The sequence below is a fragment of the Scyliorhinus canicula genome, chromosome 30 (genome assembly GCF_902713615.1).
Source record: "Scyliorhinus canicula chromosome 30, sScyCan1.1, whole genome shotgun sequence".
Taxonomy (NCBI): Eukaryota; Metazoa; Chordata; class Chondrichthyes; order Carcharhiniformes; family Scyliorhinidae; genus Scyliorhinus; species Scyliorhinus canicula.
The window spans coordinates 13,841,847-13,865,757 of record NC_052175.1 but is presented as its reverse complement, the minus strand read 5'-3'; the positions used below and the strand labels follow the sequence as shown (position 1 = coordinate 13,865,757).

The 23,911-nt window shown below is 53.9% G+C and overlaps 1 protein-coding gene across 1 annotated transcript; it reads left to right on the top strand.

The window, feature by feature from the left end:
- The first annotated feature begins 590 nt into the window (after positions 1–590).
- adar (adenosine deaminase RNA specific) lies at positions 591–19,075 on the top strand. The gene is made up of 8 exons (XM_038787181.1): positions 591–772; positions 4,848–4,941; positions 8,913–9,032; positions 10,547–10,680; positions 13,562–13,744; positions 14,824–14,936; positions 16,221–16,348; positions 17,499–19,075. The coding sequence occupies exons 1-8, from the start codon at positions 622–624 to the stop codon at positions 17,740–17,742; spliced, it is 1,167 nt and encodes a 388-aa protein (XP_038643109.1). The 5' UTR covers positions 591–621; the 3' UTR covers positions 17,743–19,075.
- Positions 19,076–23,911: the final 4,836 nt, after the last annotated feature.

Genomic DNA, 23,911 nt, shown 5'->3' with positions numbered 1-23,911 from the left:
CTCTCTCTCCCTCTCTCCCTCTCTCTCCCTCTCCTCTCCCTCTCTCTCCCTCTCTCCTCCCTCTCTCTCCCTCTCTCTCCCTCTCTCTCTCCCTCTCTCTCCCTGTCTCTCCCTCTCCCTGTCTCTGTCTCTCCCTCTCTTTCTCTCTCTCTCTTTCTCTCTCTCTCTTTCTCTCTCTCTCTGTCTCTCTCTCTGTCTCTCTCTCTCTTTCTCTCTCTCTCTTTCTCTCTCTCTCTTTCTCTCTCTCTCCCCCTCGCTGTCTCTTTCTATCTGTCTCTTTCTCTATCTCGCTTTCTCCCCCCTCGCTGTCTCTTTCTCTCTGTCTCTCTTTCCCCCCTCGTTCTCACACTCTCTCTTGCGCTCTCCCTCTCTCTTTCCCCCCCTCGCGCTCGCTTTCACCCTCTCTCTCTCTCTCTCTCTCTCTTCCCCTTGCTCTCTCTCCCTCCCCCCACGCTGTCTCTCTCTCTTTCTCTCTCCCTCCCTCGCTCTCACGCTCTCTCTCTTCTCTTTCCCCCCCCCCCAACACTTCCTCTCTCTCTCTCCCTCCCTCCCTTTCTCTCTTCTCCCACGCCCCCAACACCCCCTCTCTCATTTCAGCAGCTGCCGGTGTCTGGGGGCACGATGCACGATCAGATCGCCATGCTCAGCCACCAGTGCTTCAACAGCTTGACGGCACGTATCCAACACAGCCTGCTGGGCCGAAAGATCCTGGCGGCCATCATCATGAAGAAAGGAGATGACGACCTAGGGACCACAGTCAGCCTGGGCACAGGTACACGTTCCCGGGGTGGGAGTAGGGAATGCCATGCGCATCTATAATATTCACTTCACCCACACCCCGAGGTGACCTCTACGGCACGCTCGGCGTCCTCTGTGCAAAGAAGGTTCCTCTGAATCCCCTGTTGGATTTCGTGCTGTCTGTTACTGATTGCCTCCTAATTCTGCTCCCTCCTTCAAGAGGAAGCACTTGCTCCGTCTGCACTCTACCAAAACCTTTCGGCGTTTGAAAGGCGGCTATTGGGTCAGCCCGAGAGGGGAGCGACCCAGCCTGTCATTCCCACAGCTCTACGCCCTCTCCCGTGATTTTTCTCACCTTGCTTCGGGAGTGATGGTCAGAACCGCGTGTCCCTGCGTCCAATTCTGGGCGTCGCACTTGAGGTATTGGAGAGAGTCCCGGAGGAGATTCGCAAGAACGTTTCCCGGGCTGTCGAACTGTCGACGCGAGGTTGGATTGGAGAAGCCGGCGCGGTTTTCCATGGGAGAAAACCAGGCCCAGAGGAGACTCGAGAGAGGGATTCAACATCCCATGGGGCGGTGAAGAGGGTGAACAGTGACTCAGCTGCTCCCTCTCGAGTGTCTAGAACCCGAGAGCACAGATTCAAACAAGTGGACAAAGGGAGTTTGAAGTGCTGTGAGGAAAAGATTTTCCACCCAGAGTGGGTCTGGAACAAGCTCCCTGAGATGGTGCTGGAGGCAGGTCAGAGGGAGGCATTCAAAAGGGAAATGGATGGCTTTCTGAAGACAGATTGTGCGAGGTTACGGAGAATAATGCTGGGGATAAAATTTGAGGCCGACAAGGTTTGGTATAAATGAGGAGACGAGGCTAGTTCAGAATTTGTGCGTGCCTTTAATTAACATGGAACATACAGTGCAGAAGGAGGCCATTCAGCCCATCGAAACTGCACTTATGCCCTCACTTACACCCTATCGCCGTAACCCAATAACCCCTCCTGACCTTTTTTTTTGGTCACTAAGGGCAATTTTTCATAGCCAATCCATCTAACCTGCACGTCTTTGGACTGTGGGAGGAAACCGGAGCACCCGGAGGAAACCCACGCACACACGGGGAGAACGTGCAGACTCCGCACAGACAGTGACCCAGCGGGGAATCGAAACTGGGATCCTGGCGCTGTGAAGCCACAGTGCTATCCACTTGCGCTACCGCGCTGCCCCCTTTAATGTTGACCAGATTCTTCCCGAGAGAAGATTGTCGAGGTCGCTGACGGCTCCACAATTTGTTGGGCCTATAGATATTCTGTTCTTCTCAAAGAAACAAGAGCAGGGATATTCAAAAGCTCAAATGAGCAGTCTGGGAGCAAATAAGATCCCTTCCAAACCCACCAGTCCTTTTCACCTTCAATACCTAATCACTGTCTGCAGAGGAAAGCACAGTGTTGGACGAGATTTAGGCATCATCATTCAACACTCCCAGCACAGGGACAGCACGGGGTTAGATACAGAGTAAAGCTCCCTCTACACTGTCCCCATCAAACACTCCCAGGACAGGTACAGCACGGGGTTAGATACAGAGTAAAGCTCCCTCTACACTGTCCCCATCAAACACTCCCAGGACAGGTACAGCACGGGGTTAGATACAGAGTAAAGCTCCCTCTACACTGTCCCCATCAAACACTCCCAGGACAGGTACAGCACGGGGTTAGATACAGAGTAAAGCTCCCTCTACACTGTCCCCATCAACACTCCCAGGACAGGTACAGCACGGGGTTAGATACAGAGTAAAGCTCCCTCTACACTGTCCCCATCAAACACTCCCAGGACAGGTACAGCACGGGGTTAGATACAGAGTAAAGCCTGTAAGGGACTGGAGTCAGGAAAACCAGTATTTCAGCAGCAACGTGTATAAAAGGAGCCCTGTTAGCAATATAGCAGTGCCCGAGAATGTTAAAGGAAATGTAAACACCAGCCACTCTTTCAAGAGTGCCTCGTACAGAACCACGCAGTTTATTTTCCCCTGTAGAATGTAAATAGTTCTTTCATGTCAAATGGATTTATTTTAACTACTTTTTAATCTTAAGCTCTCACAGCGTCAGCTGGGACAGTACATTCAACAGAAACGTAGAGAGCTGCTCACAGCATTAGCTTGACATCTGTGCCTGAGAACTGAGGATTTATTCAATTGCAAATCACCAGAAAACAAGGCCATCACTTGAGGCTTTTAATTTTGACTCTTATTTTCTGTAATCTTTCCCTGAACTGCACTTTGATTTGCCGAGAGTTTTTGTTGTAGCAGTCTCCGAGGAGATTTACCGAGCCTTGCTCCATCAGATCAATCTCCACTCATTCGGTGATATAAATAGACTGAGAAACAGCCGGGTGGGGGGAGGGGGTCCTCAACCCACCTCAACAAGCGGTGGAAACTGGGCTCGCATGTTCATGGGGCGACCAAGATTACAGCCTTGGTTTGCACCATATTGAGCAATCCCAGCCAGGCACTTCCGTTATACCATGCGACTGTGTATGAGAGACGAAGGGGGAGCCAGAGTTCCTGCTCCTGGTCACTGTCCAGTGATCCCTGGGTTAGAGAGCGAGAGAGAGGAAATCAGCCAGGGTTCCTGCTCCTGATCTCTGTCCAGTGATCCCTGGGTTAGAGGGAGAGGGGAAATCAGCCAGGGTTCCTGCTCCTGATCTCTGTCCAGTGATCCCTGGGTTAGAGAGAGTGGGGACATCAGCCAGGGTTCCTGCTCCTGATCTCTGTCCAGTGATCCCTGGGTTAGAGAGAGTGGGGAAATCAGCCAGGGTTCCTGCTCCTGGTCACTGTCCAGTGATCCCTGGGTTAGAGAGAGAGGGGAAATCAGCCAGGGTTCCTGCTCCTGATCACTGTCCAGTGATCCCTGGGTTAGAGAGAGAGAGGGGAAATCAGCCAGGGTTCCTGCTCCTGATCACTGCCCAGTGATCCCTGGGTTTAGAGAGAGGGGAAATCAGCCAGGGTTCCTGCTCCTGATCACTGTCCAGTGATCCTGGGTTAGAGAGAGAGAGAGGGGGAATCAGCCAGGGTTCCTACTCCTGATCACTGTCCAGTGATCCCTGGGTTAGAGAGAGAGAGGGGAAATCAGCCAGGATTCCTGCTCCTGATCATTGTCCAGTGATCCCTGGGTTAGAGAGAGGGGAAATCAGCCAGGGTTCCTGCTCCTGATCACTGTCCAGTGATCCCTGGGTTAGAGAGAGGGGAAATCAGCCAGGGTTCCTGCTCCTGATCACTGTCCAGTGATCCCTGGGTTAGAGAGAGGGGAAATCAGCCAACGTTCCTGCTCCTGATCACTGTCCAGTGATCCCTGGGTTAGAGAGAGAGAGGGGAAATCAGCCAGGGTTCCTGCTCCTGATCACTGCCCAGTGATCCCTGGGTTAGAGAGAGAGAGTGAAAATCAGCCAGGGTTCCTGCTCCTGATCACTGCCCAGTGATCCCTGGGTTAGAGAGAGAGGGGAAATCAGCCAGGGTTCCTGCTCCTGATCACTGTCCAGTGATCCCTGGGTTAGAGAGAGAGAGGGGAAATCAGCCAGGGTTCCTGCTCCTGATCACTGCCCAGTGATCCCTGGGTTAGAGAGAGAGGGGAAATCAGCCAGGGTTCCTGCTCCTGATCACTGCCCAGTGATCCCTGCTGGAAAGTCTGCGTGAGTGACAGCATCCCCGAACAGGCGCCGGAATGTGGCGACTAGGGGCTTTTCACAGTAACTTCATTGAAGCCTACTCGTGACAATAAGCGATTTTCATTTCATTTCATCTGGCTTTGGCAGTGGCACAGTTGCATGGTCGAATAGCCTGTTGAGTTGTGAATGATGGTGCTTGAGTGAGATCTGGGTCGGTCTACTCTGGCAGAAACCTGACCCTGAGGTAGAGAACGCGCATCAGGAATATGAAAGGGGTTGTGGCTCGTTCGTGTGTTCACAGCGAGTGCTGCTGCAGTACCAACCCCTGGATGAGAGGAGGTGATGTGCGATGCATCCATTGGGAGAAGTGCTGTGGAGAAACGTCGGCTTTGGAAATGTCAGAACTCGCTGGTCATGTGCTTGTAAACAGTGCTGACGCCGTCTCTCTCGCTTCCTTGCAGGTAACCGATGTGTTAAGGGGGAAGAGCTAAGTCTTAAAGGGGAAACTGTTAACGATTGTCATGCTGAAATCATCTCACGGAGATGCTTCATAAGGTAAGCTGTTTCGGGGGGAGGGGAGAAGGACTGGGGGGTTTAATGTGGTGAGTTAATGGGTTAATCGCACCAGGTCGCAACAAGATGCCACAATTCGATCAGCCATGATCTTATCAAATAGCAGAGCGGGCACCGGGGGGGGCAGGAATGGCCTGCACCTCGTTCTTGTGTATGTATGTTCCATGGAGCCGTGTGGTTGACTCTTGGGCGGCACGGTGGCACAAGTGGTTAGCACTGTGGCTTCACAGCGCAAGGGTCCCAGGTTCGATTCCCCGCTGGGTCACTGCCTGTGCGCAGTCTGCACGTTCTCCCTGTGTCGGCGTGGGTTTCCTCCGGGTGCTCCGGTTTCCTCCCACAGTCCAAAGACGTGCAGGTTAGGTGGATTGGCCACGATTAAATTCCCCTTGTGACCAAAAAGGTTAGGAGGGGTTATGGGGATAGGGTGGAAATGAGGGCTTAAGTGGGCCGGTGCAGACTCGATGGGCCGAATGGCCTCCTTCTGCACTGTATGTTTTCTGTTAACTGTCCCTTCTGAAATCACTGCTCGAGCCACTGTTCCTGGGGCAGTTTAGGGATGGGCACAAATCCTGACCTTGCCCAGCAGCGACCAAGTCCGATGACTGGAGAAGGGGAGAGTATTTCAGGGGAGGACAGTCTTTGGAGTTCTGGGCGGGGATGCTGTCAACTCCTGAAATCTGTGTGTGATCGTGGCAGGTGAGCTTCCCACAAAAGGGGAGAGTACTACAAGGGCTGACCGTAGCTTTAACTGGACTTTGGAGGCCTGAGGTAAAAGCTGCTGTGAGAGACGGCGTGAGGGATGAGGCAGAGCAGAGATGTGCTGGGTTTTTCTCTCGGGGGAAGATCACCCCATTTTTGTCAACTGATGTAGCCAAACCTATAACTACCTGAAGGGATACAGGTGCTACTTAAACTCTCTTAATGGGAAGGTTCTCTCCCCGCCCTCGCCTCCGAGAGCTCAATGAAAGGTAAGGTATTAGTGAATGGGATAAGTGGAGATTTTATTCCAATTCCATTGTATAAAGTACAATTGGAGTGTGATTTTTTTTTTTCCTTAATTTATTTAGAGTACCTAATTATTATTTTTCAATTAAGGGGCAATCCACCTAACCTGCACATCTTTGAGTCGTGGGGGTGCGACCCACACAGGCACGGGGAGAATGTGCAAACTCCACACAGACAGTGACCCAGGCCCGGGATTCGAACCTGGGTCCCTAGTGCTAACCGCTACGCCACGTGCTGCCCTTATTGGAGTGTGATTTTAGTGCCTGGTCCGCTAGTGGTCGATGTGGTCAAGAAGCTACCAGTGGACGGGGTAGATCTGCTTTTGGGGAATGATTTGGCAGGAGTGAAGGTTGTGGCTTCCCCCGTGATTTGCAGAGAGTCCGAGGGTAGTACTGGAGAGACAGCACATGGGATACCAATGGCAGGGCGGGTGAGCATTCGGAAAATTCATTGGGCATCAAGTGACTCCGAGGAAAGAAATGTTGAAACTGTAATCCCATATCAAATGACAATAGTAATTCTCCCATCTTAACTGGAGGGCAAAAGGAAGATCAAAGGGTTTGAGGGGTACCGCATGCTCGGCACTTGTAGAGGTCGTGGGTTTGGGATGGGGGCTGGAAAATAACGTCCGTCAGCAACAGTCTGACAGATATTTCGGCAAAAGAAATACGCAGGGCAGAGAAGAGAGAGATTCCTTGCGGAATGTCTGCACCCTCGGCTGCTTCGCGGAATGTGCACTGCCCCATCAGTGATGCTGCACTAAAGCTGGCTGGGGATCGTTCCCCCTCCCCCCCCCCAGGGGTATGTAATTAAAGTCGGCCTCTTCTCTGTGCCGTCCAAATCCCTTGCAGATTATTTTTAATTTTCCCAACAGGATCCTGCAGTGTTCAATCCCATCTGTGGCACGGTTAACCTTGGACTCTCCTTCACGGGCTACCAAAGTGCGGGCTTGTTTCTCCCCCCCCCCCCCCCGATGTTGCACTGGTGGTGGGGGTGGAGGCTGGCAAGGGGTATGAGGCAGTGGGTGCGAGGAGCGTAAAAGCATCTCTCCGGAATAGATGGTTTGACGTTAACAAACTGCTTCCGCATCACGGATAGGAGCAGCATCACAATGGGCTGCTCCTGACCGCTTCACAGGGACCGTTCAGTGGCAGGGTTCAGTAAGCTGAGCTGCCGCACAGACACGTTGGAAACCACAATTGAATGGCACAAAGTCAAACCCTGATTGGAGATGAGGCGGCCCTCCCAGCCCACGTCAGTTTCTTTGGTTAATCCCTTGTGGAAGCTGTGGCCTGTACAGGAATTAACCGTTCAGTGCTTAATTTCACCACGTTGCTCTCTGTCTCTCTCAACGCACCATTTTTCCACAAATCCTGCCCCCATGATGCACATACAGCCTCGTATTCAGCTTCTGTAACTGCAGAAGCAAGTGTCAACGTTTCCCCTCCCTCCGCAAACGTTTTGTTTTTGAAAAATATTTTATTGAGGCGTTCATATTATAAATTTTAACGGAATCAACAACCACACGCCAAACAAACCTCAAACAAACGCAGACACCATGGCTGGCAACATGCCAACAGGGGCTGGTTTAGCACACTGGGCTAAATCGCTGGCTTTGACAGCAAACCCAGGCAGGCCAGCAGCACGGTTCGATTCCCGTGCCAGCCTCCCCGAACAGGCGCCGGAATGTGGCGACTAGGGGGCTTTTCACGGTAACTTCATTTGAAGCCGATTCGTGACAATCAGCGATTTTAATTTCATTTTCATTCATTTCACATAAACAGCTCCCCAATCACATTACCCCCACAAACCTTCCCCCACCTTACCCAACTCCCCGTGCCTCTCCACCCCCCCCCCCCCCCCCCCCAACCCTTCCTGACAGCTTAACTGTTCCCAATGATAAACGGGCCGCCACCTCCGGGCTCACCCTAGCATCGATACCTTCAGGGCAAATTTATCTTCTCAAGCCTGAGAAACCCAGCCATCTCGCTAACCCACACACTCGCGTTTGGGAGCCCCGAGCCCCTCCATCCTAACACGGTCCACCTCTGGGTCACCGGGGAGGCAAAGGCCAAGACATCGGCCTCTCTTGCTCCCCTGGACTCCCGGGTCTTCCGACACATCAACAATCGGCACCTCTGGACTCTGAGCCACCCTTGCCTTCCGTACCACCCTTGCCTTCAGTACCACCCTTGCCTTCCGTACCACCCTTGCCTTCCGTACCACCCTTGCCTTCCGTACCACCCTTGCCTTCCGTACCACCCTTGCCTTCCGTACCACCCTTGCCTTCCGTACCACCCTTGCCTTCCGTGCCACCCTTGCCTTCCGTACCACCCTTGCCTTCCGTACCACCCTTGCCTTCAGTACCACCCTTGCCTTCAGTACCTCCGACATGACGGCGGCAAACCCTTGCCAGAATCTCCGAAGCTTCGGGCATGCCCAAAACATCCGGACGTCATTCTAAACATTGACACACTCCTGTCTCCATCGACGAGCTCCCGTGGGCGCCCCCCTGCGGATATTGACATACTCCCTGTGCTTGAACAAGTGAGCGTTGGCCTCGGCACAGTTTCTCAACTGTCCCTGCCGGGGCTGCCCGCTCTGACACCCTTCCTGCTGGGTAATACCCGAGTGCTACACGAGACCACCCTTCTCCTCCCCTCTGCCGCTGGCAGTATTTAGTGTCGCGACACCAGAGGGTCGTGCTTGTCTCCAGAATTAAGACCCATTGAGCAATAAAGTTCAACGGGCGGTGGATGTAGAGGTAAGGTTTTCAAAGTTTAAAAAAAAAAAATACAGGCAGTGGAAGGAGAGGAAAACCCCGAGCAACGGGTCCAGCCGCATCTGTGAGGAGAACAATCCAGCCACGGTTAGGAGTAGGGAATCTGTCGGTGCCTTGCGAGTTTCATGTTTGTACCTTTTTAATCGGTCTGCTGCTTCCTCCACAGATTCCTCTACAGTGAGTTGTTGAAGCACAACCCTGCTTCTCCAGCCAACACCCTTTTCACCACAGCCCAGGACAACAGGTTACAGATTAAACCAGGAATAACGTTTCACCTCTACATCAGGTTAGTTCAAACATCCTGCCCACCTTCCTTCCCCTTTGGGTTGTGCTAGGTGGGTGGCCGCCCACCGCAGTACACTGTGGCCACGGGCTTGCTTGGATAGAGGCTTCAAGTTAGCAATGATTCAGACAGGCGGAGGAGTCCTTTTATTTCCTTTGTACCCATTTGTTTAGATAGATAGAGAAATACAGCACAGAACAGGCCCTTCGGCCCACGATGTTGTGCCGAACTTTTGTCCTAGGTTAATCATAGAATTTTGGACACTAACGGCAATTTATCACGGCCAATCCACCCAACCTGCACATCTTTGGACTGTGGGAGGAAACCGGAGCACCAGGAGGAAACCCACGCACACACGGGGAGGATGTGCAGACTCCGCACAGACAGTGACCCAAGTCGAAATCGAACCTGGGACCCTGGAGCTGTGAAGTAATTGTGCTATCCACAATGCTACCGTGCTGCCCTTAAGAAGAAGTTAATCTACACTCCATTATTCTACCCTAATCCATTGTACCTATCCAATAGCGCTTGAAGGTCCCTAACGTTTCCGACTCAACTACTTCCACAGGCAGTGCATTCCATGCCCCCACTACTCTCTGGGGTAAAGAACCTACCTCTGACATCCCCCCCCCTATATCTTCCACCATTTATCTTAAATTTATGTCCCCTTGTAATGGTGTGTTCCACCCGGGGAAAAAGTCTCTGACTGTCTACTCTATCTATTCCCCATATCATCTTATAACCTCTATCAAGTCGCCCCTCATCCTTCTCCGTTCTAATGAGAAAAGGCCTAGCACCCTCAACCTTTCCTCATGGACCCATATTGCCCTTAAGCAGAAGCCTCCAGGTTGAATCAGCCTGCTCGCTAGGTCACTGCGTTCCCAGGTTTTGGAATGAAGAGGTCAGACTCCTGGGAACCGAGTGGATCTTGGGAACCGGTGGTGGAGGGCGTGGGTTTGATTGGATGACTGGCCAGGGGCAGTGTTTTAGCCTGGCAACGGTCCGAGATTGGTTCCTGCTTGATGCTTTCTGAGACAACGGGGCAGACCTTGTAAGTAAAAGGATCTCGCTCGCTCTCTCACCTGCTGAAGTCAAAGAGCTGCTGGATTGATCTGATAGCAGTCAGTTCCCTTGTCCCTCCGTGTCTGAGGTGGGGGTTGAGACTATTTCGCTCGTGTCTGAGACTCCGGGTCAAGTGAGACTGGAATTGACCGCGCACTAACTCGCCCAGGGTGTCGGGACACAGATTTGTTCCTCCTGACCTCGGGGCATCCCAACGTTCTTTACGCCCACTGAAATGTGGTTACTGCTGTAATGTGGAAAACCTAGCAGCCTTGTTCGGGCATTATGATCATGACCAAGGTCCCCTACATTTAGTGGTGTTGGCTGAGGGATGGATAACTGGCCGCAGAACTCTTGGTGGGGGGGGGGGGGGAGCGAGAAGGGAAGCCAAGTGCATACGTCCCTTGTCTGCAGGACGGTTCTTTATTTTCTTTGCCCCTCCCTGTCTCTCGCAGCACGGCCCCCTGCGGCGATGGAGCCCTGTTTGACAAGTCCTGCAGTGAACCTCCCACCAAAGAAGGCGATGAGTCGCACCACCCGCTCTTCGAGAACATGAAGCAGGGCAAGCTGCGCACCAAGGTGGAGAACGGTGAGTCCACAAACACACCCCGCTAACTCCTACAACATGTAACTCCGTGCACTCGCTCAAAGGCAATCCATTACCGCAGTTATGTCACTCAAACGGGCCGCACTAAACTCCAGAATGTGACCTCTAGCTCAGACGAAACTGCAGGACAGAGTATTGCTCCCTACTCTGGGACAATGTCTGCTCCAGGAATCAAAACCTCACCGTCAGGCAATTTGTCACTTTCAGGCTAAGTCGTTAACTACGAGAAAAAGGAGCTTTACTCTGTATCTAACCCCGTGCTGTACCTGTCCTGGGAGTGTTTGATGGGGACAGTGTAGAGGGAGCTTTACTCTGTATCTAACCCCGTGCTGTACCTGTCCTGGGAGTGTTTGATGGGGACAGTGTAGAGGGAGCTTTACTCTGTATCTAACCCCGTGCTGTACCTGTCCTGGGAGTGTTTGATGGGGACAGTGTAGAGGGAGCTTTACTCTGTATCTAACCCCGTGCTGTACCTGTCCTGGGAGTGTTTGATGGGGACAGTGTAGAGGGAGCTTTACTCTGTATCTAACCCCGTGCTGTACCTGTCCTGGGAGTGTTTGATGGGGACAGTGTAGAGGGAGCTTTACTCTGTATCTAACCCCGTGCTGTACCTGTCCTGGGAGTGTTTGATGGGGACAGTGTAGAGGGAGCTTTACTCTGTATCTAACCCCGTGCTGTACCTGTCCTGGGAGTGTTTGATGGGGACAGTGTAGAGGGAGCTTTACTCTGTATCTAACCCCGTGCTGTACCTGTCCTGGGAGTGTTTGATGGGGACAGTGTAGAGGGAGCTTTACTCTGTATCTAACCCCGTGCTGTACCTGTCCTGGGAGTGTTTGATGGGGACAGTGTAGAGGGAGCTTTACTCTGTATCTAACCCCGTGCTGTACCTGTCCTGGGAGTGTTTGATGGGGACAGTGTAGAGGGAGCTTTACTCTGTATCTAACCCCGTGCTGTACCTGTCCTGGGAGTGTTTGATGGGGACAGTGTAGAGGGAGCTTTACTCTGTATCTAACCCCGTGCTGTACCTGTCCTGGGAGTGTTTGATGGGGACAGTGTAGAGGGAGCTTTACTCTGTATCTAACCCCGTGCTGTACCTGTCCTGGGAGTGTTTGATGGGGACAGTGTAGAGGGAGCTTTACTCTGTATCTAACCCCGTGCTGTACCTGTCCTGGGAGTGTTTGATGGGGACAGTGTAGAGGGAGCTTTACTCTGTATCTAACCCCGTGCTGTACCTGTCCTGGGAGTGTTTGATGGGGACAGTGTAGAGGAGCTTTACTCTGTATCTAACCCCGTGCTGTACCTGTCCTGGGAGTGTTTGATGGGGACACTGTTGAGGGAGCTTTACTCTGTATCTAACCCCGTGCTGTACCTGTCCTGGGAGTGTTTGATGGGGACAGTGTAGAGGGAGCTTTACTCTGTATCTAACCCCGTGCTGTACCTGTCCTGGGAGTGTTTGATGGGGACAGTGTAGAGGGAGCTTTACTCTGTATCTAACCCCGTGCTGTACCTGTCCTGGGAGTGTTTGATGGGGACAGTGTAGAGGGAGCTTTACTCTGTATCTAACCCCGTGCTGTACCTGTCCTGGGAGTGTTTGATGGGGACAGTGTAGAGGGAGCTTTACTCTGTATCTAACCCCGTGCTGTACCTGTCCTGGGAGTGTTTGATGGGGACAGTGTAGAGGGAGCTTTACTCTGTATCTAACCCCGTGCTGTACCTGTCCTGGGAGTGTTTGATGGGGACAGTGTAGAGGGAGCTTTACTCTGTATCTAACCCCGTGCTGTACCTGTCCTGGGAGTGTTTGATGGGGACAGTGTAGAGGGAGCTTTACTCTGTATCTAACCCCTGTGCTGTACCTGTCCTGGGAGTGTTTGATGGGGACAGTGTAGAGGGAGCTTTACTCTGTATCTAACCCCGTGCTGTACCTGTCCTGGGAGTGTTTGATGGGGACAGTGTAGAGGGAGCTTTACTCTGTATCTAACCCCGTGCTGTACCTGTCCTGGGAGTGTTTGATGGGGACAGTGTAGAGGGAGCTTTACTCTGTATCTAACCCCGTGCTGTACCTGTCCTGGGAGTGTTTGATGGGGACAGTGTAGAGGGAGCTTTACTCTGTATCTAACCCCGTGCTGTACCTGTCCTGGGAGTGTTTGATGAGGACAGTGTAGAGGGAGCTTTACTCTGTATCTAACCCCGTGCTGTACCTGTCCTGGGAGTGTTTGATGGGGACAGTGCAGAATCGCACTATCTACCCCATGCTGCAGTGTCGCTAATTTATTTGTTGTTGAAGCTGAGGACCAAATATTGGGATACAATCCGCATCCATAGCAATGACCTGTCTCGCTGCCTGAGCAGCGAGTTGGCCAAAGTTGAACTTGGTTCACAGATAGTTATCTACACACACATATTGACTTGAGTCAGCTGGCAGCTGTAACTTCTGCCACGCACCAATGCTTGCTTTGAGCTTGAGGTGCCCCTTTTAGATCAGAGGCCCACCCTCCACACCCGGACAACGCCTGCAGCTAACTGTCGTTCCTGAGGCAGGAAGGAAATCCGGAAAATTGCCGAGGACCTGTCCCAATCCCGGGATGTTCCCAACCACTTTTACAGTCCATTGTAGTGTCGTTGCTGTTGGAATGTGGGTTAAGCTGGGTTCCATCCTGCCGTCTCCTGTCCTGGAGCATGTGCAGACCGTCGCGTCGTCTTTATGTCGGGGTACGTTGCGTGGGCGCGGTTAGCTCGGCTGGCCGTGGGTCTGACCGCGTGGCCATGCTGACCCTGCGCGGATTTGTTTCGTGTCCGATGTTTCACTGAGGCTCTCCCTTTAATTGCGAAATGAGACTTTTTTTTTTCCTGGGCTTCCCTGCAGGCGAAGGTACCATCCCAGTGGAATCGAGCGACATCGTCCCAACGTGGGACGGGATTCAGCACGGGGAGCGACTCCGCACCATGTCCTGTAGCGACAAGATTCTGCGCTGGAACGTGTTGGGCCTTCAGGGGGCTCTGCTCTCCCACTTCATCCACCCCGTCTATCTCAGCTCCGTCACCTTGGGTAAGCCTGGTTTCTTATCCTCGTCTTGTGAGGCGTGAAATCAGATCATGGGCCAGATAGACGAGGAGTTGCGGCACTGTGTGTGAGCAGGGGAGACTAGTGCTGCCCAGCGTCCGCAATACCCAATTAATTACTCGGTAAGGTTAGTCGCTGTTTACCTAGATAAACAGAGAATTGCACAGGAATTAAAATAGTTCAGGGTGAGACGCCATTGCCAGAGATATTCTGTGCATTGCTGTGTTAGTAAAAGTGGAGCTATGAAGGAGAGTTCCACCATAGTGCTGTCGACCATTGTCTAAGGCAGCAGAGAACATGAAGGGTTTGTAGTTCTGCAGCTCCTCCCGTGACTCAGAACCTTTCCCTTCCAGGCAACTCGGCAGCCAATTTGCACTCTACAGGCACCCCCACACAGCGAAGCGACAATGACCAAATCACCCGCTTTTGCGATGGAGAAATACCGAGCAGCGATAACTTCTCTCCAAAATTTTATTATTATTTTTTTTAATTTCGAGTTCCCAATTAATTTTTTCCAATGAAGGGGCAATTTAGCGCGGCCAATCCACCTACCCTGCACATCTTTGGGTTGTGGGGGCGAAACCCACGCAGACACGGGGAGAATGTGCAAACTCCACACGGACAGTGACCCAGAGCCGGGTTCGAACCCGGGACCTCGGCGCCGTGAGGCAGCAGGGCTGACCCACTGCGCCACCGTGCCGCCCTCCTCTCCAAAATATTGCCGCGGGATCATTGAGATCCCCGACTGAGAAGGAAGATGGGATCTCGAGGTTAGCATCGGAGGGAAGGTGTCTCCGACTGTGCGGCATTCCTCGCTCTGCAGTGTCGGACCGTGTTGGTTTTATTTTGTTCGAGTTTCTGGTGGGGGGACTTGAACCCACTCGGGAAGTGGTTGGTGCTCATTGAGCCAAGGTCACAGGGAGAGCACGGCGGTATCGGGTTGGAGAGATTCGAACGTGGAGCCCAGCCCAGCTCGGAGGGTCTGTGGTGGTTATTGTCCCGGGGCTGTTCAGCCATCTTGTGATGCCGCTCAGCGAAAACATGTCTCTTCCTTCGACCTGCAGGTTACCTGTACAGCCACGGACACCTGGCTCGAGCGGTCTGCTGTCGCATGTCCCGGGATGGGGAAGAGTTTCAAAAGGGTCTCCCTTACCCCTACGCGCTGAATCACCCACAGGTAACAACATCAGGAGTTTGAACCGTCTAGGTGCTGTGTAGGGCGACGAAGGTCATCCATCCCAGGCGGGCTGGGGACAGGACTGTCAAACCGGGGCGAGACCATTCAGCTGATCTAATATATGGACAGGTTTGGTTGGTGTGCGACAAAGGGCGGCGTGGTGGCACAGCGGTTAGCACTGCTGCCTCACGGTGCTGAGGTCCCAGGTTCGATCCCAGCTTTGGGTCACTGTCCGTGTGGAGTTTGCACATTCTCCCCGTGTCTGCGTGGGTGTCGCCCCCACAACCCAAAAGATGTGCCGGGTAGGTGGATTGGCCACGCTAAATTGCCCCTTCATTGGGAAAATAATTGGGTACTCTAAATTTATTTAAAAAAACAAACCTGCACATCTTTGGATTGTGGGAGGAATCCCAGGCAGAAACGGGGAGAAGTACACACCTCACACACACACACACACACACACACACTCACACTCACACTCACACTCACTCACACTCACACTCACACTCAATGCACACTCAAATCTCACTCACTCACACGCATCCCTCCGCACGCACACGCACCCCTCCGCACGCACACGCACCCCTCCGCACGCACACTCGGCCCCTCCGCACGCACACTCACCCCTCCGCACGCGCACTCGCCCCTCCACACGCACCCCTCCGCACGCACACGCACCCCTCCGCACGCGCACGCACCCCTCCGCACGCGCACGCACCCCTCCGCACGCGCACGCACCCCTCCGCACGCGCACTCACCCCTCCGCACGCACGCACACCCCTCTGCACGCACACTTGCCCCTATACACTCACCCCAACACACTCGGCCCCTCCGCACTCACATACACAGCGACCCGAGCATTGTGTATGTGGAACAGAAGCTTCGAAACAGTCCATTCCACCCAATTAGTCCACCTACCCTCTGTCTGTCTCACTCTCTCTCACTCTTTCCCACCTCCCGACCCGCTCTGCCTCCTCATTCCCTCCCTCTGGGCCCACTCTGCCTCCTCATTCCCTCCCTCTGGGCCCACTCTGCCTCCTCATTCCCTCCCTCCCGGCCCGCGCTGCCTCCTCATTCCCTCCCTCTGGGCCCACTCTGCCTCCTCATTCCCTCCCTCTGGGCCCACTCTGCCTCCTCATTCCCTCCCTCTGGGCCCACTCTGCCTCCTCATTCCCTCCCACCCTCCCTCCCGGCCCGCTCTGCCTCCTCATTCCCTCCCTCCCGGCCCGCTCTGCCTCCTCATTCCCTCCTGAGGAAAGGATTGAGAATGATTTCTGATTGCAGATCGGCAGGGTTAGTGTGTACGACTCAACGCGGCAAACTGGAAAAACAAAGGAGTCGAGTGTAAACTGGTCCTTGGCAGATGGGACGGAGGTCGAAGTTCTGGATGGAACGAAAGGGAAGGTTGACGGGTGAGAAAATACGATCAGCCGGTCGGTCTGTTTGCCTGTTGAATGGTGACTGGGTTTGCGGATAGAAACCGATCCCTCTGCCCACTGGCATTAATCCCAGTGCGTCCAGCATTTGGGACCCCTGAGACCAACATCCACAGCTCGAGGAACCAAGGTTGCTAAAGAGTAACAGTGGACCGGTTTCTCACACAGTGCCTATATGGTCCTGAGGAGGTGCCAAAGCTCCCAACGGCCAATTAAGTCCCTTAGAAATCTCGTTACTGTTGTAAAGTAGGCGACCAAATTCCTCCCAACAAAATCTGCTTCCGTGATGATGAGTAAGGGATGAATCGTGGGTGCGTGGCACCCAGGAGAATTCCTCTGCTCTGCTTCAAAACCAACCCCATGGGGTCTTTGTCCAACTCCTGAGGACAGGCGGTGACCTCCGCTTAATGGCACCTCCAGTGGGCAGTGGAGGAGGGATGGGTTTGGGGGCGGATGGGGCAGCATCGTGTCAGGGGGGGGGGGGTTTGAGGGCACTGTTGTTGGCGCCCCTCCGTATTCTCCGCCCGGTGGTGGTTTCATCGTTACGGGGTTGGCAACACTTGGGGCTGTGGGCGCCGATAGGTGAGGATCATAGGTCTGTGCCAGCGGGGCTGGGTGTGAGGTTCTGGGGAGGGGGTGGTGGCGGGCGGTGTTGGAGTACTTCAGGGACTTGTTTATAAGAGGCACGGGTCAGGAAGAGAAACGTGCGAGTTGCCTGATCTATCAGTTCTGAAACACCCAACAGTGCCCGGATGTGTCCGTGCCGAGCCCCCGGCAGCACGGCACACCCTCGGCGCAGGGCAGCCGGCACCAGGGCGCACCCTCGGTGCGGCACACCGTCCACGCTGGCAGTGGGAGAGTCCGCCTGCACTGTGTGCTCACGGTGTGTGGAGCGATACTGAAATCCCGACACTGCTGCCTGTTGGCGAGCGAGTACTGCCCACTGGGAGACGCCTGAAACTTGAGCGAGTCAGTACTAAATGAGCAAGTAGAGGTCAGCGGGAAATATGACGGGTCAGGGCATCAAACGTTTGCGTTTTTTTAAAAATGAAAACCGTCCGAAATTGCCGCCTGATTATTTTGTTTCTGCTTCTCCCTCACCGCTCCACCCCCCCTCCCTCCCCAGGCCTCATCTCGACGTCTCGCGAGTTTCCAAAATCAACCTGTACAATCTCTTCCGGCAACTGTGTACCAAGAACAGCCGGCAGGACCTGCTGGCGATGGCCTCCTATTCTGACGCCAAGGCGGCAGCCGCCGACTTCCAGAACGCCCGCACCCTCTTCTTCAAAGCCCTGGAGCAGATGAACTATGGCAATTGGATCCAGAAACCTTTGGAGGAAAAGAGTTTCATGAACAGCGAAGCAGAGTGACAGCAGTGGGGGGGGGGGGGAGGGGGGAACAATTCTGTACAGAGGTTGTAGAGAATTTAAAAAAAAAACAGCAAACTTTTTTTTAAATTGCTACACAATTCCTGACATTCCTTTATAAATCTGTCAAATGTTTATAATCGAATGTAGTTTAGAAGAAAAAAAAATAACGATGTGGGCCTGATTTTAAAAGGAGCGCCGTTTTAAGCTAAGGATCGGAGGGGTGGAAGAAGGTGGGAGGGGCGATTTCTTTCACGCAAATACTTCCACCCGGAACAGAGTTTGAAAGTTCCTCTTGGGCAGGTGCTGCCCGAGGTGGGGGAAACTCAAAAGGCGCAGCGTCTCACTATAATAATTCCTGTCCCGTATTTTTATTGGACCAACTGCATGACTCTGAAAAGGACTGGGTTTTTGGGAGGGGGGGGAGAGAGAAATGCAAGGGTAATATATGTCCGCAGATTGTAGTCACGCTGCCAGATCTTCAAGCTCACTGTCTTCTCCATTCCGTTCGCCTCCCCCTCCCACACCCCAGCCAAGTCCCTGCTTTGCAGCTTCGAAATGGCGGTCCCATTCCCCTTGCTAATTGACAGGCGACGGAAAGGGTCGGCCACCTGCAGAAGACCTTGCTCCCCTTCCCGCTGCAAATTCCGGAGAGCGAGGCCGCGTTAGCCCAGTCGACCGCCCCGTTTCTACCCGGGTCATGGTTCCGCGCCCCAGTAGCCAGGAAACCAGAGCAATTGCCAGCTCTCGTCTGGTTACCTAGTCCCGGGGGTTAGCCGGGAGGTATCGACTGTTATTCATGCTCCCAGACGGCAGCACAGACGCCCGTTTGTGCGCAACACGGCCGGGGTCGCTTTCCCCTCCCTTCCGCTACCATCGCCCGCTGTTCTCCCTGTCCAGACTGTGGGCAATGGAGACCGGAATGTCGTCCATTATCTGCGGATGCTGTCCCCTTGGAGTGCCGTACCCTTGCAGCCAGTCCGCCGGGGAGGGTAGAGATTATTTGGGGTGGTGGGGGGGGGGGTGACCGCCAACAGGATAGGAGCCAACTTGTTTGTTGCTGCTTTGTCGGAAGGTAGCGCTCCGTCATTTGACCACCTGCTCTTCGGGCTAGCCGCAGAGACGGCGAGCCTGGCATGAAATCGCTGCACTGTGCAGGGGCAGGGGTAAGTGAGGGGCTGGGGCTGGTGACTGGATCTCCGGAATCTTGTGTGGAATGACAAGCCAGATGGGTTCTAAAAAGCCTCCCTTACACACCATGTCTACGAGTCCAGTTAGTGTTGCATGTTTCTCTTCTTTTTTTAATTCACTATTAAAAAAAACAACTAACCAACAACCGTGTGAAGCTTTGAAGCGAAACCCCAAAGTATAAACAGCTCCACATTTGCACCCATCGTTCTCAACCTGTCTCGCGCCTTCGCAGACAGATCCGCTGCGTATTTCCAGCAACTTCCTCTGTCGATCCACGAGCAAACGTGCGATGCCTATGACGGGCGCACCAGCCCACAAGCTGCCTCCCAGCTGCTTTTACACACTTCACCGTCCTGGTACAAGGGCGGCCTGGTTGTTGCAGAGCGCCACAGACCCGTCCCCTGGGGGTGTGAGGTGCCCGTTGCTGAGTCCAGGGCCGAGGCGTAGGCCTGACCCCCAGGCCTTTGCAGCTACCTGCCTCCCAGGTGCTGGCTGCCACCCGGGAGGGGTGGGGGGGGTGGAGAAATCAAATCCGTGAAATAAATCCGTACCGCCTCGCGTTCCTCAACTCTGGCGGGGCTGCAACCTTGAGACCAGACAGAAATAAGTCCCTGTATAACACTGGGGTACAGTACTGGTGGGGATGGACTGTCACTGTATAACACGGGTACAGTACTGGTGGGGACGGGTCTGTCACTGTATAACACTGGGGTACAGTACTGGTGGGGACGGGTCTGTCACTGTATAACACTGGGGTACAGTACTGGTGGGGATGGGTCTGTCACTGTATAACACTGGGGTACAGTACTGGTGGGGACGGGTCTGTCACTGTATAACACGGGTACAGTACTGGTGGGGATGGGTCTGTCACTGTATAACACTGGGATACAGTACTGGTGGGGACGGGTCTGTCACTGTATAACACTGGGGTACAGTACTGGTGGGGATGGGTCTGTCACTGTATAACACTGGGGTACAGTACTGGTGGGGACGGGTCTGTCACTGTATAACACTGGGGGACAGTACTGGTGAGGACGGGTCTGTCACTGTATAACACTGGGGTACAGTACTGGTGGGGATGGGTCTGTCACTGTATAACACTGGGGTACAGTACTGGTGTGGACGGGTCTGTCACTGTATAGCACTGGGGTACAGTACTGGTGGGGACGGGTCTGTCACTGTATAACACTGGGGTACAGTACTGGTGGGGAGGGTCTGTCACTGTATAACACTGGGGTACAGTACTGGTGGGGACGGGTCTGTCACTATAACACTGGGGTACAGTACTGGTGGGGACGGGTCTGTCACTGTATAACACTGGGGTACAGTACTGGTGGGGACGGGTCTGTCACTGTATAACACTGGGGTACAGTACTGGTGGGGACGGGTCTGTCACTGTATAACACTGGGGTACAGTACTGGTGGGGACGGGTCTGTCACTGTATAACACTGGGGTACAGTACTGGTGGGGACGGGTCTGTCACTGTATAACACTGGGGTACAGTACTGGTGGGGACGGGTCTGTCACTGTATAACACTGGGGTACAGTACTGGTGGGGACGGGTCTGTCACTGTATAACACGGGTACAGTACTGGTGGGGACGGGTCTGTCACTGTATAACACTGGGGTACAGTACTGGTGGGGACGGGTCTGTCACTGTATAACACTGGGGTACAGTACTGGTGGGGACGGGTCTGTCACTGTATAACACTGGGGTACAGTACTGGTGGGGACGGGTCTGTCACTGTATAACACTGGGGTACAGTACTGGTGGGGACGGGTCTGTCACTGTATAACACTGGGGTACAGTACTGGTGGGGATGGGTCTGTCACTGTATAACACTGGGGTACAGTACTGGTGGGGACGGGTCTGTCACTGTATAACACTGGGGTACAGTACTGGTGGGGATGGGTCTGTCACTGTATAACACTGGGGTACAGTACTGGTGGGGATGGGTCTGTCACTGTGTAACACTGGGGTACAGTACTGGTGGGGACGGGTCTGTCACTGTGTAACACTGGGGTACAGTACTGGTGGGGACGGGTCTGTCACTGTATAACACTGGGGTACAGTACTGGTGGGGACGGGTCTGTCACTGTATAACACTGGGATACAGTACTGGTGGGGATGGGTCTGTCACTGTATAACACTGGGATACAGTACTGGTGGGGACGGGTCTGTCACTGTATAACACTGGGGTACAGTACTGGTGGGGACGGGTCTGTCACTGTATAACACTGGGGTACAGTACTGGTGGGGACGGGTCTGTCACTGTATAACACTGGGGTACAGTACTGGTGGGGATGGGTCTGTCACTGTATAACACTGGGGTACAGTACTGGTGGGGACGGGTCTGTCACTGTATAACACTGGGGTACAGTACTGGTGGGGACGGGTCTGTCACTGTATAACACTGGGGTACAGTACTGGTGGGGACGGGTCTGTCACTGTATAACACTGGGGTACAGTACTGGTGGGGACGGGTCTGTCACTGTATAACACTGGGGTACAGTACTGGTGGGGACGGGTCTGTCACCTTATAACACTGGGGTACAGTACTGGTGGGGATGGGTCTGTCACTGTATAACACTGGGGTACAGTACTGGTGGGGATGGGTCTGTCACTGTATAACACTGGGGTACAGTACTGGTGGGGATGGGTCTGTCACTGTATAACACTGGGATACAGTACTGGTGGGGACGGGTCTGTCACTGTATAGCACTGGGGTACAGTACTGGCGGGGAGGGGTCTGTCACTGTATAACACTGGGGTACAGTACTGGTGGGGATGGGTCTGTCACTGTATAACACTGGGGTACAGTACTGGTGGGGATGGGTCTGTCACTGTATAACACTGGGGTACAGTACTGGTGGGGATGGGTCTGTCACTGTATAACACTGGGATACAGTACTGGTGGGGATGGGTCTGTCACTGTATAACACTGGGGTACAGTACTGGTGGGGACGGGCCTGTCACTGTATAACACTGGGATACAGTACTGGTGGGGATGGGTCTGTCACTGTATAACACTGGGGTACAGTACTGGGGGGGATGGGTCTGTCACTGTATAACACTGGGGTACAGTACTGGTGGGGATGGGTCTGTCACTGTATAACACTGGGGTACAGTACTGGTGGGGACGGGTCTGTCACTGTATAACACTGGGGTACAGTACTGGTGGGGATGGGTCTGTCACTGTATAACACTGGGGTACAGTACTGGTGGGGACGGGTCTGTCACTGTATAACACTGGGGTACAGTACTGGTGGGGATGGGTCTGTCACTGTATAACACTGGGGTACAGTACTGGTGGGGACGGGTCTGTCACTGTATAACACTGGGGTACAGTACTGGTGGGGATGGGTCTGTCACTGTATAACACTGGGGTACAGTACTGGTGGGGATGGGTCTGTCACTGTATAACACTGGGGTACAGTACTGGTGGGGATGGGTCTGTCACTGTATAACACTGGGATACAGTACTGGTGGGGATGGGTCTGTCACTGTATAACACTGGGGTACAGTACTGGTGGGGACGGGTCTGTCACTGTATAACACTGGGGTACAGTACTGGTGGGGATGGGTCTGTCACTGTATAACACTGGGGTACAGTACTGGTGGGGACGGGTCTGTCACTGTATAACACTGGGATACAGTACTGGTGGGGATGGGTCTGTCACTGTATAACACTGGGGTACAGTACTGGTGGGGACGGGTCTGTCACTGTATAACACTGGGGTACAGTACTGGTGGGGATGGGTCTGTCACTGTATAACACTGGGGTACAGTACTGGTGGGGATGGGTCTGTCACTGTATAACACTGGGGTACAGTACTGGTGGGGATGGGTCTGTCACTGTATAACACTGGGGTATAACACTGGGGAACTGTCCTGTTAGGTGCTGAGTTTTCAATGAAGCTGGCAGCAGAGGATTCAGTTTGTGGTGCTGACAGAGTTACGTATTGACCATGGGTGATTTTTGCCATTTAGTGAGTCGATCCAGGGGGCCGGCGGTGGCGATGTAGAAACAAGGACCGTGTTTGTCAAAAGAGTTTCAGGTTGTATTTTTAGCTGCTAAAATAGGTCGGCCGGCAATAACCAATCTTGTGTTCTCGATGAAAGTGCGGAATCTCGGCGCCTGGTCGAATATTTCCGCGCCACTCGCCCCCACCAGTGTGCAAGTTTTCCCTTGGGGAGAGCAGTCAGGGTCTGAGTTACCTGGCAGTGGGGAGGGGGAGCAGTCAGGGTCTGAGTTACCTGGCAGTGGGGAGGGAGAGCAGTCAGGGACTGAGTTACCTGGCAGTGGGGAGGGAGAGCAGTCAGGGTCTGAGTTACCTGGCAGTGGGGAGGGGGAGCAGTCGGGGTCTGAGTTACCTGGCAGTGGGGAGGGAGAGCAGTCAGGGTCTGAGTTACCTGGCAGTGGGGAGGGAGAGCAGTCAGGGTCTGAGTTACCTGGCAGTGGGGAGGGAGAGCAGTCAGGGTCTGAGTTACCTGGCAGTGGGGAGGGGGAGCAGTCAGGGTCTGAGTTACCTGGCAGTGGGGAGGGAGAGCAGTCGGGGTCTGAGTTACCTGGCAGTGGGGAGGGAGAGCAGTCAGGGTCTGAGTTACCTGGCAGTGGGGAGGGAGAGCAGTCAGGGTCTGAGTTACCTGGCAGTGGGGAGGGAGAGCAGTCAGGGTCTGAGTTACCTGGCAGTGGGGAGGGGGAGCAGTCAGGGTCTGAGTTACCTGGCAGTGGGGAGGGAGAGCAGTCAGGGTCTGAGTTACCTGGCAGTGGGGAGGGAGAGCAGTCGGGGTCTGAGTTACCTGGCAGTGGGGAGGGGGAGCAGTCAGGGTCTGAGTTACCTGGCAGTGGGGAGGGAGAGCAGTCGGGGTCTGAGTTACCTGGCAGTGGGGAGGGGGAGCAGTCGGGGTCTGAGTTACCTGGCAGTGGGGAGGGAGAGCAGTCAGGGTCTGAGTTACCTGGCAGTGGGGAGGGGGAG

Coding starts and splice junctions, on each gene's coding strand:
- adar (XM_038787181.1), top strand. CDS start 622: ATGCACGATCAGATCGCCATGCTCAGCCACCAGTGCTTCAACAGCTTG. Junction 10,681..13,561: donor GCGCACCAAGGTGGAGAACG/GTGAGTCCACAA, acceptor GCTTCCCTGCAG/GCGAAGGTACCATCCCAGTG. Junction 14,937..16,220: donor ACGCGCTGAATCACCCACAG/GTAACAACATCA, acceptor TTCTGATTGCAG/ATCGGCAGGGTTAGTGTGTA.